At 40.7% G+C, this 17,671-nt stretch overlaps 1 protein-coding gene across 2 annotated transcripts; it reads left to right on the top strand.

Annotated features, from left to right (window-relative positions):
- The first annotated feature begins 1,284 nt into the window (after positions 1-1,284).
- Positions 1,285-17,671, top strand: LOC111839425 (one cut domain family member 2). Of its 2 annotated transcripts, XM_023803340.2 has the most exons (3): positions 1,285-2,629; positions 8,666-8,713; positions 11,047-17,671. In XM_023803340.2, exons 1-3 carry the CDS (start codon positions 1,510-1,512, stop codon positions 11,331-11,333), a joined length of 1,455 nt encoding a protein of 484 aa, XP_023659108.1. In that variant the 5' UTR covers positions 1,285-1,509; the 3' UTR covers positions 11,334-17,671. The 2 variants fall into 2 exon arrangements, with proteins under 2 accessions (XP_023659108.1, XP_023659109.1); XM_023803341.2 differs by lacking the exon at positions 8,666-8,713.

Genomic DNA, 17,671 nt, shown 5'->3' with positions numbered 1-17,671 from the left:
CTTTAAAGCAAAATCGGTTCTGGTTTAACACGACCGCAATAAGTTAACTCATTATTAGTAAGAACTGTTCATGTAGGCCTATTTATTTCACAGATAATTTTTAACAATTAACTATGCCTTAAGTTATAGCCAAACATTAAGATTATAAACTGCGCCAAACTCAAAGTTCAAGAATTCAATGCAACTGGAAGGAAACTTCCAGATTTGCTCATTTATTTTTTTTCTCGTGACAGCTGAAAGTGCTTAGAAGAGGCCCCGTCCAGGAGAGACCCCCTGCACCTCCACTGACAGTTGATCAAAAGGAAAATAGGTCACGGTTCTTCAAACTTCTGTCTCCTCACCCTTAATTACAGTCCCCTTAAACAAAGGCGACATCTGCCCAAGTCTCAACAACCACCCTACGCGGTGATGGTGTGCCAGGCTTCCAAAGCGCCAGGCAACTTTACATTTAACTGTGGCGAATGATCTGCAAATCTCATTCTAGAACCAGTGAAGTTCGCTTGCGACGTGCGCGACACACGGTTAACTAACTATATTTCAATACACACCGGCTAGTGCAAGTTATTTTCATATTTTATCAGTTTTTAAGCCTGCTGTTTATCGGTTTTTGGATATACTGAATCGATTTTAGCTTGCTACTTACCTTGCATTAAACCACAACGCAACGCCGTGTGGGAAAGACAGGTTATTATGGACTGTTTCTACTTCTAAACACAATTAATATTAAATAGTTACTAAAACATGGAGGGTGTTCTGAAAATTTGCAGAACCTAAAGGCGCACATTTTAAGTGTACACTGAGTAGCCTGTATATTTTCACAACTATATTGGATAATTACAATATATTCATCATTACAACATAAAGATACTTATAGGTAAACGTGCATATTATCATACTCAAGTGTCTTATTATGTAATTGCAATGCAAACAATGAAATAAAATTACAAAATTAACCAAGTATATAAGAACGTTTACACTTCGTGAGTCAAATGTATGGCAAAAAAACAGTTTCTATCAGAAACAGAAAGCTCAGTTTTGCGAATCCCTGAAAATAAATCAAAACGCTTTGATTTCAAATTCCAGATGCATGCGCTCAAAACAAGCAAATAAATAAATAAAATAATTACAAAAAAAAAATCACAACCAAACATGAACAATGTCTCGGGGCATCTCATTGGATAGACCGTGGGAGGGGCGGGACTCTGATAACAATGCTAGAACCATGAATTGTTCAGAAAACGTCAGTCATTGAGATCCCCCTCCTTCCTGACAAGGGAAGGGTGATGGCCCAGCCAGCCCGGCCTGGACAGCTCCAGCTGCCCAAACAGAATACGTAGGAGGAGGAGAGGGCTCGGACATGGGGATAATCAGCACTGGCCCGTCTGATCGAGATCGGTAATTTTTTTTTTTTTTTTTTGGGAAAAACCGAGAGGCCTTAGGAAACAATAAATCCGTCTCTGGCACAAAATCTGCAAATACATATATGTATAAAATACATCGATGAGCTGAATGAAGACTGCATACAACGCCTATAGATGTCTGGCCAAGGACCTGGATGCCTACGCCATGGAGCCAGAAATGACAATGGACAGCATTGGCAGTCTGCACGGTGGGCTAAGCCATGACCAGGATCTGATGAGCAATCAGAGTACGCATCACGATCGGAGCGCCGGGGCTTTGCGATTACATCAGGATCTAGCGGCAGCCTCTTCCCGAGCTGCGATGGTGTCGAGCATGGCTTCTATTTTGGATGGGGCAGGGGAGTACCGTCCGGATCTATCGCTGCCGCTGCACCACGCGATGAGCATGCCGTGCGAAACGTCCCCGCCTGGGATGGGAATGAGCAGCACCTACACAACACTGACTCCACTCCAACCTCTGCCCCCGATTTCGACCGTTTCGGAGAAATTCCACCATCCGCACCATCATCACCACCACCACCACCAGCGCCTCTCCGGGAATGTGAGCGGGAGCTTCACTCTGATGCGGGATGAAAGAGGTTTACCAGCAATGAACAGCCTCTACAGCCCCTACCATAAGGACATGACGGGGATGGGTCAGAGTCTGTCCCCTCTGCCCACCAGTCCTCTCGGCAGCGGCCTTGGCTCCATCCACAACACCCAGCCAAGTCTTCAAAACTATAGCACGCACGGGCACGACAAAATCCTAAGCTCCACTTTCGATGCCCACACTGCCATGCTGGCCAGAGGGGATCAGCACCTCTCCCGGAGCCTTGGTAGCCCCACGGCGGGGATGATTCCGCATTTGAACGGCGTGCACCACGGGGGGAATCAGGGCCATGCTCAATCCCACGGGCCCCTGTTGGCCTCCGGCCGGGACCGACCACCCTCCTCCTCCTCCGGAACGCAGGGTACCAACTCGGGGCAGCTTGAAGAGATAAATACCAAAGAGGTGGCACAGAGGATCACAGCGGAGTTGAAGCGCTATAGCATCCCGCAAGCCATTTTTGCTCAGCGCATCCTCTGTCGTTCACAGGGCACCCTGTCCGATCTCTTGAGGAATCCAAAACCGTGGAGCAAACTTAAATCGGGAAGGGAAACCTTTAGGCGCATGTGGAAGTGGCTGCAGGAACCCGAGTTTCAAAGGATGTCGGCTTTACGGCTGGCAGGTAAGACGCGCTACACACCTGTAAATGCAGTTGCTGTTGCTACCTTTTGAGTTATTAATTTGGGGTAATTTTCCCTGCAGAACTAAAATAATATTGAATTATATTATAGTGTTTTGACTAACATCGATTATAATAGGCTACATACTTTTGAAAAAACAAAGAATATTTAAGTTAGTTGGTATTAGGGTTAAGTCGCCGTATGTAGTTTTTGTGGCGAAAGTTTCATTAATAGGCTAATATTATGACGAATTACCTGATGTAATTATATGCAATTTGTAATTCAAAGGATATTCATACTAGTCTGTATACATCGTGGACACATATGTGTGTATAGATTCTAAAAATGAGTAACAAAATGAGTAATTGAAACATTTTAAACACTGCAGCCTATATAACGTTTAATGCGAATTAGGCCTACATAGGCTATAGGTATTTATAAGCACGAACATGATCACTGTACGTAGTATCTACACGCACAACTGATGCAGAAATGTCCCTGCCTCTTCTTTAAGATGACTTATTCATTACTATTTTCCAGTGGTAGTTTTACTCCATGCATGCTCGCTTTATCTATTTCTTTCCGACCCGACGATGTCAGCGCCGGCTGTGCTGACTGGTCGCCGGCGTTAATGTGTCTAACGGCGGTGATTGTATTTCCCTGGGAGGTTCAGCAGTGTGGAGCGCAATTTATTCCAGTGAAGAATAGTTTTTAATGAGTTACTAAGAAATAAAAGTGAATAAAAAGAGTGTACCTACCGGAACGCGGTTGCCCCCTCTAGTGAATAAAAACAGCTATCAAATGGTTATTTGCTTATTACCAGAAGTAGATAACATATAGGCTACTTTTATACGTAACAGTGGACCTGAAAGCTTTTTTATTTTTTTAATTAATTAATTAGCAGCAAAACAGACGACTGTTAAGGCTGGACGAAAATTAAGCAAACATGCAGATTGGGTTAACCAGTGGACCTAACAATCTTAGTAACATTATGAAGTTACGCGCCAGTATTTTGTTATGGCTTCATATTTAATGGTAAAAATGGGAAATCGCGTTTTGCAAATCGACCGTTGTCTTTTTTTTTGTGTTATGGGAGTTAAATAATTTAAGTGATTAAAAACATCCATAATCTTTTTAACAGATTGTGTGAGAGTTTTCAGCATGCACTGTAAATACGACTACACGTACCACAGGAATGTTATCAGTAAGGCATAAAAATCGATTCATCTTGTTTGGTCAGAATAGCTTGCACACAGCGTAGTATGACTCTGCCTCCATGATGGATGAATGGCAGGTCACCACTTGTAGCAGTTACTTTTATTTAAAATGATCAGTTCTGAAATACATATGATACAGTGCCTGGCTACAACTGCGTAGTATTCCCACTGTCTGCCTAACAATAATAAGTGCATATAATAGATATCTTGAGATGACCCATATTTAAATAAATGGTGATGTTTTTATGCTTTTGTAACATCTGTGCATGTATTTGGTTTAAATGCTTAGCGGGTAAAATATTTATATTATTTTAAGAAATACACATGAAACACATACATATAGACCTGCTAAGGGTTTATTTCAGGTTGGATCTGCTTGCTCATACAGATCTGAAATGACGGCATGTGCTTTGGACTAGAGTTGGAGAGAGGCTATAATGTGATCGACGAGGCTGGGGCTTTGGAGCCGGGAGCAGAAGCTGGGGCGACGCGATGAATTATTGATAGAAATCTCTGCATGCCCTGCAGACTGAGGCCGCAGGGCCCAGAACGACCGCCACCTTGTTTCCAGTTAAACAGGCAAGATGTGCTGAGCTGTACGCCTTTGTTCCTCATCACCCAACTTCAGTCAGTCAAAAGTGCAGATTACATTAAAAATAGCAGAAAAGGGATAGTCTGACAGGATATTTGCCCTGGCTACAATAACTTAGAAACTTTCTTATTGGAGCGAACCATTACAAAAGGGAGAAATGCTTCAGCAAAAGGTTAAAAAAAGCACTAATTATAATCAGCCCTGACTCAGTTCAATGCACTTCGTGCCCAAATGCAATTTTCTCATGTCCAATACCGTTTGTTTGATATGTGAGTGAAGATCTGGGCTGGGCTACAGACATAGTTTCAATTACTTTCCCTGAAATAACGTTTTAAACATGTTATAATGGTTGAAATAGCGATGGCAATTCATTAACGAATAGCCTACTAGCCTACTGTAAAGGCTGGCAGCTGTGAGAAAGGGAGTCACACCTATATTAGTGTCAAACACGTCCACAGTTTTGTTATTTGCATTCCATGGGTTCATACTTCATAATAGTATCTGATAGTATCATCTGATAGTATTACTTGAAAATATCCAGAAAAATGTTAGTAACTGGCTTTTCTGAACTGTGTTGGACTTAAAACAGATCTTTGGGGTAACGATTTTAAACCCTGAAAGTAATGTTTGGATTGTCCAGTTCCATCTTACCTATAATAACTCACAAACTATCAGAGACAAGACTGAAACAGTCCTGTAAATCCTACTCATGCCCATACCATTATGCATGAGATAGCTATGCAATCTAAATAATATCATAACTGGGTAACAATAATTGTTAGTGCTTGTTGTCATAGCAACAGTCAGTGTAGTTTTCCCACACTTCTATTGTGGATTCAGATGTGTCAATGCAGTTTGCATTATCTCCCCCTGTATCCTCCGCCCCCTCCCCAGTGATGTGATTGTGTTCGTGTGTGTATGAGTGTGCTCTTTCACATGTCCTATTACAAGGGCTGAATTAGGCTTAAGGCAGCGATTATTAGAATCGGAAAAAAGAACTCACTTTATTTTCAGTATGTATCAACATACCAGAATTGTTTGTAATCCAGTGCCAAACATAAAGTGCACAACAATATAACAGTCATGTTCTTAGTGAATTGCATTCGTAACCTTACATTATTATACAGGTATATAGTTGTATATTAAAGGTTGTATATGAGGCTATTTTATTAGTATTTCTTACACGGGAATATTAGTTACTTATGGGGACATCCGATGAGATTTCATTCCTGTCAGTGTCGAACTCTGACCGTAGTCTTTCATGCTGAAACAAAGGCCCAGAAGGGGATCTGAAATGCTCAATCGGAAGAGACCTCTCGTTAATTTCTATTTCAGTCTCCCAATCGTGTGGTTAAGTCCCTTTCCAAAACAAATGTGTGTATATCGATGGGGATCGATACGGATCATCTCCTGAAGATTAAAAGCGCATTAATGCTGGCAACGATAACATAAACGTGTGGACCCAGTCGGCATTGATCTGGAACCTGATCCAGGCTCCTTCCAGTAAAGCTGACGGCGGCGATTCCTTCCCAGCACCAGCCCGCAATCGGCCTCCCGTTAGCGCCAGGCTTACAATACCGTCCGATCAGCTCCGCAGATGATTGTCACGTATGAAATACAACACACTAGAAAAGCCGGGATCTGAGCATCTTTAAATCACTCGCCGTTTGTCAACACGGTGTTTTTAGGCTTAAACGTCTTTGCCTAGTAGCAAGTTCGTTCAAATCGGCCGAATATTTTAATAATCTGTGGAAATAACCTGGTAATAGTTTTAATGGTTCGGAGGAATACTGAAACAAAAAGAACTTTACCAAGCTCATGTTTGCAAATGTGGTCATGCCGATAAAGCATTAATATAAAATTTGTCTCAGTGCTCCTGTGACCCATCTACCAGACCTCGCTGTCAACAAACAAAAAGGGCTAAATGTCCAGCTTGGTATTTCATCTGATTGTTTGCCGTATCAAACCAAGCTATCTGCATGCAGAGCATCCCCCAAGCCGCATCTTACGGTGATGCAAAACTGCGTTATGGAATTTACCTACTTCCCAGTTCTCACCTTCGTACATGTTGTGATATGAGGCTGGAACTGGATCCCGATTTTGCAAATGCCAGAGAAAGGCATTGCAGGGTGATTTCGTAGATATAATGTGAGGTTGAACCTACAGAAATGGTTGAAAGAGGGTGTTTGCTCTGGGTTTGATGCAGATTAAACTCTCCTTTTTATGAGTTATTGTTCAATACTTTGACTCATGCATGTTTAACTACTTTGTTTCCGGCCGTTTTCCTCAATGCGCCGCTTCCGCCGCCGCCGTAATGCCTATTTCAGCAGTGCATCCTACCTACCTTTAAGATGAGAACTACTTTTATATATCTGTGTGTCTTCATAAATGTATTTCTCTATGATCTATAATAATCAGACTTGCGCTTTTCTTTTTCGCGCTCCTTAAGGTTTACTCCCAATTACCTGGCACATCCCCCCCGCTTCTCCTGGGGCTCGGTGTGAGAGCTGCGCTTTGTCTCCTAGTTGAGTTAAAATGAAGGTCATGTTTGATGAAGGGCCGCTGTACTTTTTGATCAAAGCGTCCACCTCTTACGTTGACGCAAGAAGAAAACACCGCGGTTTCGTAATTAATAGCAAAGTGCAAAAAGCCTGGATGGCGCAGGAGCTAAGAGGCATCGCAGTGTTTATCAGCAAAGTAGGGGGAGGAGGGCATGTATGCTAATACAGACAATGTGCAAATTACAAGCATCTGCAAGCCCAGAATCTTTCGTCCACAACAGCTACTTCCCATTCAGCGAAATGTTAGCGACTGTTAAGTGTAGTGAATATGTATTTTAGCCTAAAATGGACGTTAAATGTATAGTGTGGGGAAAAAATAAATTAAAATTCGTAGCGCATGTAAAATTATTTGCCTAGTTATTAATTATTATTATTTTGAAAAGATAAGACTGATTATTAGTATCTAAGCATATAAAATATTTAAAAAAAGTATTCCATAAAAATAGGAAAAAGCAATCAAAGTAAAGGCCGCTGGTGAAAATGTCTCACATTGTTTTGGTGCCTTTTTAAGTGGATTGAAAGAATGCTGCAGGAAACGTCATTATGATGGTCAATAATCCTTTTAAAAATTGTATAGCATCTATTTTTTTATAGTAGCCTGTTCGTTTTATAATATTATTATCCATTTAGTTATATATTATATATGTTTCATTTTATAAGAAGATTATTTTCTAAAACATAACTGAATACTGCGAATATTGAACACTTTTTTGATATTTTGCTTCTTTGGTGTGACAGTGAAGAATATGTTGTGTTTCAGTACAGCAACACCTGAGGAGTTTATGACCTAGTTTATTTTTTTACAGACATAATAATAATAAATGCATTTCACCGTATCTGAATGTGAGTTGCGTTGTTGTTAAGTTAAAATATTAGTCAGGGCACACAATGTGATCTTCCCATAATGTCTCAAGAAAATGCTTTTAAAGTTGGGGTATAATCATTTCTGCAAGTTAAGAAGATAATATTCTAGCATTAAAGATTAGGTTAATGTCACTGTTACACAGCTTTTTAAAGTCAAGACTTAATCTAATATGCATTGAATGAAAATATTTTGGTTTTACAACTGATATATTCATTTTGGAATTTTTTTAAAAAAAAAGATTCCGCAGATGTGTTCATAGTCTTCATTTTCTTCTGTATTTCACTCCAGACGCAAAGCTGCTTCTCAGGTAATGGTACTCAGCCAATCAAAGCCATGCATTAGAAACACGCTTCTCAGAACACAGATGTACTCTTTTACATTACTCATGTCATCAGACACTGGGAGATTTTCATCTCTTCTTGATTTGAAGGAAGCTGGATCTGAATCTCACTCTCCACATTGTTCATTTACTTAGCAAGCATTATCCTAAGCAATTTGCTGTTTATTTTCCATTTTCACATCTGGATGTTTTTGCTGGAGCAATTCAGGTTAAGTACGTGCTCAAGGGTACAACAGCAGCATCCTTCATGGAACTTAAAGCGCCAAAACACTGACTCTCCTCACATGCACACGCAGGTCTCCACTGCTGCACATGTCTTTCTGAGCGTGTGCGGTTTGACGGCCATACAGACAAGTGCTTGGGGCTGTTTTCCTGACGTGTTTCTCTGGAGTGCCGTTTGTGTGTCCGCCTCCTCGTACCTCAGACCTCTCTGTTAATAACCAATTTTGCCTGTTTTCACCAGGAGAATTCTGTAAGCAAGACGAGACTTCAGAGCGACTTATGTATTCTGGTAAAACACTTTACTTTTCTTACCAACATTACAATTTATTTCATTGTCACCTGCACTGCATTGTCACCTGAATATCTGACTGTATCCACGTGAGACAGGTCATTTGCTTTTATATGAGGTTTGCACTCAGCTCACAGCAGCTAGCTGTTCCATATAGACCTACGCAGCTAATTTCAGAGCAATGCAAGAACAACATTTGTTGACATTTCCCAGCCATGAGCGCAAAACCATAAATAATAAGCACGCTGTATGATTAATGCCGCCGTGCTCATAAAATCCATCACATTTCCGCCTTATTGCTGTTCTAAATTGAAACCCACGGATGTAATTGCGTTAAATGAACCAAATTGCTTAATTAAATTCCCGGCACAAGAATCTGTGGATTTTGCACCGGGTTGTTGCTGTACGCCTTGGTGTGTTAGTTACAGTTTAGTGATTCATTATTAGGATCTTTTGCCCTTCAGCCCGGTAAATAAAGGCTGGGCAAACAACTTCGGACCTTTTCACCTCTTACATTTGTGTCCTCCCCCTTGTTTTAGGACAGCATGTAAAATGACGGAGGGGTGTGTGTGTGTATATATATATATATATATATATAAAAAGCTTATATCTCAAACCGTTAGTTTTTTTTCATGCAGGTGGACAAAGTCTGCTGTTGTACCTTTGAATATTATGACATCAGGCTTTATGAAGAGTGAGGCTGAATGTTTCGCCAGCCATAAAGCCCTTTCAGGCTTCACCGATTTACAATGATTCGGCTCTCAGCTGTAGTGTAAGGAGAGCTCCTGCAGTGTGTCTAATAAGTCGACACGCTCATTTGCATTTACTTGCAAAAGTGTGTCCCATCAAATGACGCGTCATACAATACTGCCACCCTGTGGTGGCATGAATCCCGTGGACCTTTTTCTTTGTACTGTAAATCTAACAAAACAAATGTTTTGCATGTGGTGAACTAGTCCGCTTTAGCATGATTGTACAAACTGACAGCAGTGTTATCGATTAAAATAATGTTATTTATGTGTAGTATAGGGTAGCTCTGAATGTGGAGTCTTATCATGCACAGAACATTAGGTAGGGATTACCCCCCACGGGATGCCTGTCAGTCATGGAGCACTGATCCACAATTTGGGTAATTTTAGATGGTAGAAGTTCCCCGACTCATGTTTTTTCGGTTACAGGTGGAAATTCACACAGCACAGAGATAACATGTAAAACTCACATATGGATGGAGATCAAACTACCAACCCTGGAAGCGTGGAGTGATACTGCTAGATTTAGAAGTACTTTAGCTTAATATTTTTCTGTTAGCTTAGTATTTTTTTGTGTGTTCTGTCTGATTGCCTTTTGGTCTTTGGCCTTTGGTATCATAACGAGAGGATCTGTCAGCCATGGAAGGCCACCTGTGTGCTTCAGCATAGCAAGCTGAGAATAGTCACATGGCCTTTAGCATGTAGTATCATCATCATCATCATCATCTTCATTACCTTCATCTTATACATTGGGAAAAGGCTGGGGATAAATATGTAACTTTGAAAGTCTGTGGAATTGGTGTAGCATTTAACTTATGCATGCTATATATAGCTGAATTCAGGTCAGCCTGTAGTATATACGATATCTCAATATATATTAAAATTAGGCATTTAATATTTGTTGCATTGTAGCTCAAACCTTACTTCCTACAAAAGTAATATATAATTTCTGGGAATTTCATTTCAATTCCCATTGGATTAATCTTAATTCTGTACTAATCAGAAAAGTAAACACCTAAGTAAATAAGCAAATGAAACGCACAGTAATCTGCTTTACAGGCAAATATCAGTGTAGCTCCTTTAATACAGAACCAATCAGAAGACATTTAAAGATGGTTAAAATGCATGAGTGAAACAAACACAAGTCACACATCTAATGTCCATATACACATGGAGCAGAGCAAACAGTACACATAAATAGTTTTCTTTGGCAAATGAAATTGGGTTAAGGAAATAGCATTTCTGCTATGCAGTCATTAATCAGTAGTGCATGTTGGACTTAATGCTGTTTATAATATCATTTGATAATTTAATTAGTTTTCTACAGAATTCTAAAATAATAAGTTAATGCTATATGAAATACAAATGTAATACTTGGTAAAAGGAGTAATATCCAGAATATCAGGCAATTGATTGTTCCAAGTCATTAATTTTATTTTTCACATTTAAAAATTGTGACGGATTTGTCACCTTGCCATCTCAGCAGCAAGCGGGGGCTTTTAAACTGCTAAAGTTTTCTAATGTATTTCCACCTTTTGTCCATCCCTCTCTTCCCTGCCCTCCATACCCTGTTGTCGCTACAAGCATGCAAGCGCAAAGAGCAGGACCCAAACAAAGACAGAGGCAACACACCAAAGAAATCCCGCCTGGTTTTCACAGACCTCCAGCGACGCACCCTAGTGGCCATCTTCAGGGAGAACAAGCGGCCGTCCAAGGAGATGCAGATCACCATCTCGCAGCAGCTGGGGTTGGAGATCAGCACTGTCAGCAATTTTTTTATGAATGCCAGAAGGCGGAGCCTGGACAAGTGGGTGGATGAGGGTAGCCCCGGGGCGGCTTCCTCCGCCTCCAGCACCTGCACCAAAGCATGACTGGGGGACTAGGGTGATGAGGGTGTGGCTGGGATAGGAGTACCAAAGAGTGATTGGCAGATCGGGCCAGTGGGGCCAGCCCTGGAAGTGGAGTTCCGAATTGTGATTGGGGGATGGAGGTTTGTGGGCGGGGTCTGTACTCCAGGAAAGGGCGCTTCCTTGAGATGTTTAATTTTGCTTTTTTCTAAGTATGAGAGAGGAAAAAAGGGCTGTTTACTGGCAAGAGGAACAAATTGCTTCAAAGTTCTTGAATCCATTCATCCAGGGTCAAGATGAACCAAAGCGATATACATTCACTTTAACCCGTGAGGGACTGTGATCCACTGATGCCGTCAGATCTGGTTGTTATGTTTTCTTTCTGCCCGTTACTGAGTGATTATTATATCTATTTGAAAAAAAGTTAAAAAAATTTGGAAGAAATCGGGTAAGGACCACTACACTTAAAGACCATAGTAAGCATGCAGTGATGTCAAAGTCACAATGCGGCAACATCATGGTAGAGGACTGGACCAGACCTCAGGTCAGTGCTGTTTCATCCTCTGAATGTTTTCAGAGAGGATATTTAAGGGAGAGGCCTACTTTAGATTCTACGTGTTGGTTTTGCACACATCGTTTGATTTAGTGCTGTTGGTGACACGCAGACCTTTATGCACCCTGATCTAACATTCAGCAGCATTGTCTGCCAGCAGCCATTCACATTTTTTCCCCCATTCTCTGGGCTTGAATAACAAATTTAACAATCTAGTCAAACGATGCAATTTATGACAATAATTGTTTTTTATATACTATACCCCCATAGTTCAATTGTTAACTCACAATTTCTCACATTCGAAACAAACAAACCAAAAACGTCATCAGTGTTAATAGAAGGTATATGTCATAATAATTCATATATTTCCCAGTTTTACCAGTTCGTCATAGAAAACCTTGACCTGTGGTCTTAGCTACTTTGAAAGGACGCTGAGGTGATAGAGATCTGAGCAGGTGGCTTTGTAGGGGGTAGGGTGGCAAGGTCCTGGCTGGGCGAGGTTCATGGATAATAACGAGGTCTTGACAACTAACAACTCCCTACAGTGAGCACAATGAAGAAGCACATTTCCTCCACAGCAGAACACTGTTCTCCGTACGTTACCCAACTCAGGATGTCACTTTTGTAGAGCAGATGAACAATCTAATACCCACCTCCTCCAGTAAGCTGGGGTTCTCCTGTTTGGGGCTTTATTTAATCACAATATCCCAGTTTAGGTGTGTATAGCTTCCTGAAACTATTACGCTTTCTTTCAGTACAGCACAAGCCATAGACTGACTGCCAGCCCCCCACCCTCACCCCCACAACTGTGTCAACAAAGCCCCATGCTGGAGTCTTTTGATCACAAATACAGCTTCTTTCATGAATTTAGTTAGATGTGCCGTACCACAGAGTTCAGGTTCTAGCCAATAAGCAGCCCTTTTGAATGACGCGGGAGGAAGCCAAAGGCGATGGAGATTCTTTATGGACAGCAAGACTTTACTATTTATTGACCATTTGAAACCAAAGAGACTTTCTTTTTGTTGTTGTTCGGCACCTAAATCCTCTGCAGCTTTTCCAAAGAACGAAGGTAGTAACCATAACGACCATGATGAAGATAATAAGTGCAAGGAACGGTTATTGGCGAAGGATGTTTGTGTGTGTGTATGTGTGTGTGTGTGTGTGTGTGTCTGGGTGGTGGTGATCGTGGTGGTGGGCGGGGGGGGGGAGGGTTATTTTCTAAGGCGCAGACAGGGACCAAAATGGGTATCACACGTAGGGGAGTGTCGCCGTAACGACAGCTGCTTCCCAAGACAGAGAATGATGTCTCTCAAAATGGAAGATTGTCTTTTACGTGTGCCTATGCAGAAACACACAACGAGAACCTCATCAGCTACAACACCAAAGACTCATGCATATTCCTGCAAAAGCCCTATTCCCCACTTAATGGTTACTGTTTTTTATAGTTTAGTCCCATTTACTGTCATTTTAAAATAGTTCTTTTCAGAAGCTAAACCAAAAAAAAAGAATCGAAGCATCAAAACCAAAGAATGTCTGCATATATGTGAATATTTGATTCTCCATTTTAACTCGAATTCCATGTACGCTGTATATTTTTTATTTAACCCGTGTTTGGAAGCATATTGAACGAGGTTTCTTTCAAACATGGGGACACTCAGATTCAGTGTGTCAAAGACACCGTGAACAATGTATGTTGTATAGTGTAACTACGGGAACAGAATCTAGACCAAAGATTCTTGTCTGGGATGAGACCTTTTAAAATGTCACGGCTCGCTGTCATTCTGTTTTACTGCCTGGAGACATGGCTTTAAAGCAAACCGAAGCAGTATTGCAATGTTGATGTAAAATGCTGCATGACACCAAAGACAAAGGCCACCTCTTTCATCAGGCTCATACGTTTTAGCCTCTACGGTATTAAGACTGCATCAGGGCTGCGGTCGCAAACTCCGCACCATCTCACCTGCTTCCGCTCTGCTTTTGGTTTCCATGGCTGCTCAGAGCACCACACTGGGACCAGGGCAACACTGTGCGACCTTCGCTGAATCCCTGTTCTCATGCTTGTAAAGCAGAACAAAAATTTTAATGGCAGGTAGTCACTATAAGACCAATTCTAAGCCACTGAACGGCATACTATTTCACTCGCTAAAGCCAAACGGCCTGGATGATGTATGAAATGTGTCTGCCCAGCGGTGGTTCATGTCTAGGTTAAGGGTGTGTGAGTAGAGCTGTAGTCTATGAGCTATTTTAAAAATGTGTCTACAGAGAGTGGTCTATGTATGGGTGATATTAAGAACATGTTTGGAAATGTGTGGATGATACAAAGAATGGGTCTACAGACAGTGGTCTATGTGGATGATGTCTGTGTGGTCTTAAAGAAGTGTGGTCTACATATGAATGATGCTGATAAGACCTTGATAATAACCACACCCACAGATGGACTCTTATTATTAAAGGGCGCACATTAGACCCTGTGTGGGAGACACATGACACACCCAGGTAACATGTGATAGGTCCAGATTACGTGTCAAACCTGGGTCACATGATACCCAGAGCTGTGGAAAGAAAGCTGGTTTTCATATGCTTGCCTCACTGTATGCAAAGGTAAAATCAGTCAACTTCAGTGCTAAAATCATAGAAATTTTACAATGTGCATTTGTTTTACTTTCCACAATGTATGATGAAATTTACATTTTGATTTTAATGTAACCTTAATTTAAGATGCCAAATGTTGTTGAGTTTACATGGTTTGTTTTCTTTGTTTTAATTGTACTTATTTATTTATGACCAAGCTGTGTTCTATTTAATTTTATTTAATTAGTTGTAATTTGGGTAAATATTTATGGGTATTTATTATTGCACATTAAAGATATAGTTCTTCTGTCCCTCTTAATTTATGAACATTTTGGTTTGCTTTAAAAAGCTTAAAAACTTGTACTTTTTTGAAGAATGATTTCAAAACCAAAGCATAAATATGATCAATGTATAAATGACGTATTGCAAAAGCTTAGATCATTGATTTCTACTGTGATTTTAAAAATATAATTTAAATAATGTAGGTTGTTTAAAAATTTCTTTATTTTGCTTTTGATGTGGGGAATGGAGACTTAACTTCAATTTCTCGGGCTGATAAAAAAAAAATTGTTGTTGAATGTTGATGAAGAACTTGGCTGTGGAAACTCTCCTGTCAGAGATGAGGAGTCAACTTCACTGTTAGGTCTGTGCTCTGTTCCAGACCAAATTGTTGCGATTCACCAAAGAAAAACCCGAAACAATAAGTAGCTACCTGAGGTTGTACATTAAGATGGAAAGAGGATTCCTGTAAATTTGCTACTTCCATGACGGGCTCTGTATGTACAGAAACAGGTCTTTCTGCTTTCAGTGAGAACCATGGAGCCTACCTCACTGACTCTTCATGTTAATCATGTTGAAGATACCAAAGATACCAAAGATGTTGTTTTCCATGAATGGTCTGCACTTGGCTCTTGATTTGTTTCCTGTTTCTTTCTTTTCCACTTCCTAAGCACAAGTATTCCCTTCTCCTGAGCGTATGTGTGTAAAGGAAAAGGGTATCAGCTTGTGTATTTTATACTAAGATTTTGTAATATATTTTATAGCTCTGTGTGTTCCTACTTCCAGTTTGACAGTCAATGATATAGAAGACCCCTCCCTTCCATACTCGAACTAAAGATGGCCGGTGCATTGATGAGGGTGTGTTTTGAAGTGATCTCACCAAAGATATTACCTGTAGGGTAAGCATCCCATACACTGCAGGCTTTTCGATGCAGTTACGCAAAGAATGTCTATTTCCTGAACTTGCCTGATTATCTTTGACTTTATATGTTACTGTGTTGGAAACCGGTGCCCGTGGGGCAGACCAGGAATGAGAAGATCTTTCCTTTCAGCGCACAGTTGCTAAAATGAACCAAATAACCCAACCCCCCCCCCCCACCTACAAAAACAGCTGATATTGGTGAGACAGAAAGTCAGGGTCACAGGGGAGTAACAATGGCAGCACGACATGTGGGAACCAGACCACCACAGTGATGAATGTGGAGGCTTTAACATGGCCCAGACCCTAGTAGGAACACTCAGAACTTTGACTCCACGTTGATACAAGATGGTGTAGTGGTGAAGTGTGTGATACCCATGGGGTGAGTGCCTTGCTTGACCAAAGCGTTCTTTTTTTATTATTATTATTTTATTTTTTTTCCAGTCCCCTTTGGATTTTCATTTTATTATTTTTTTTTACTTCTCTGAATACCTCAGTTTCTGGCCGGTGGGGGTGTGGGCTGGGCCGTGGTGCTTCTGCAACGCACCTGCAGAAAAGGGCAAACAGACACGGATCCAAAGCGCTAGCTTCCCTCTCAGTGGTTGCAGAGCTTTCATTCAAAAAATATTTGCGCAGACCATGGTGTCATTGCAGGCCGTGCATTTCTTACTGGAGTCTCTCAGATATACCTCATAGGTAATAGAGTTTAGGTAATGTTATAATAGGATATGTAAGAAATTACTCACTTTTTTTGGTAACTGTGACTTTATGAAACAAACTTAAAAAAGCTTTATACATTCTGAGTTGTGCTTTTTGTAATAGTTGACAAGGTTTTTCATGGTTTTTGACCGTTTTCTGTGTTCTGTCCCTTCTGTGTGTGTCTTTGGCAGGATGTTTTTTTTTTTTTTTTTAGTTATTTATTGTTTATTTTCTTTGGACTGGGAGAAATCAGAGAACAAACCTTCCCTCCCAAGATTCATTTCCATGTGTCTATCTTGTTCTTCCCTGTTATGTGTTAAAATGAAGTATTCCGAGTAGCAAATGCCAAACAGTGCTATAGGCCGATTGTTGTGCATGACTATATTTAGCAATGTAATGCATTGTGATTATTAAGACTTTTTGTTTCCAAATATCTTGTTCCATTTCTTTATTGATGTCATTTTGGCATGTTAGCCTGGTAAAGGATGTGTCTATGCTGTGTGTACATGATCTAACACAGTTAGATTAGATTAAACAAAAGTCCCAAGAGACACAAGGTAAAATGGTTTGTCAGAAAAAAAGAGAATTGGTAACCTAAAATGCACGACAACAGCACTTGAAATGAAAATTAATTAAAGCATCGAGAGAGCTTTTTCAAATTGGGAAGGGAGACCATGTCCAGCAATTCAGGAACAGTATTAACATTAATATGTGTCTCTCCGTAGATGGTGTATATAAGTGTGACTGAAAAGTCAACGCAATTCATGACTAAATACTAGATTAACATTAGCGGCCTTTAACTAGTAACATGACTAACGTTCATTTTCCCTCCCATCTACTGAACGGTACGGAAGAAAACAGCTGTTCCATAGAAAAGTAAAGGCAGTATTTTGGCAATAGAGTTTTCATATTTGCCCACTGACATGTTTTGATTTCAAAACTGTAAGATAACAAACAGACACCGCAGGCTGATCATTGTCAAACTTCACCATACGCTTGAGTAACAATCGCTATGCTAATGTTTTCTAAACCATGCTGCCAGTGTTGTAGTGTACAGGACATTCACCCACTTCACCCGAGACTCTCATGTCACCCCCCTGCCCCTGATAACCCACTCAGCCGACACACTCGTCTGTGTCACGCCTGACATGCATTCACACATCTCTCCCGCCTGACAGGATTGCTGCCGTATGACGTTCTCTCACTGTTTATAAGCACCATTTAAACTGAACGCTCTCCTCTGCATAGACGTTAGAATTATGAGTTTGTCCCCTCTTATTCGGTTGTGTTTCATTTCCCATTATAATCAAACGATAGTGTATATTCTGGAATTCAGTACAA

This window comes from Paramormyrops kingsleyae, chromosome 2 (genome assembly GCF_048594095.1).
Source record: "Paramormyrops kingsleyae isolate MSU_618 chromosome 2, PKINGS_0.4, whole genome shotgun sequence".
NCBI classification, from domain to species: domain Eukaryota; kingdom Metazoa; phylum Chordata; class Actinopteri; order Osteoglossiformes; family Mormyridae; genus Paramormyrops; species Paramormyrops kingsleyae.
This window is presented reverse-complemented; position numbering and strand designations above follow the sequence as displayed.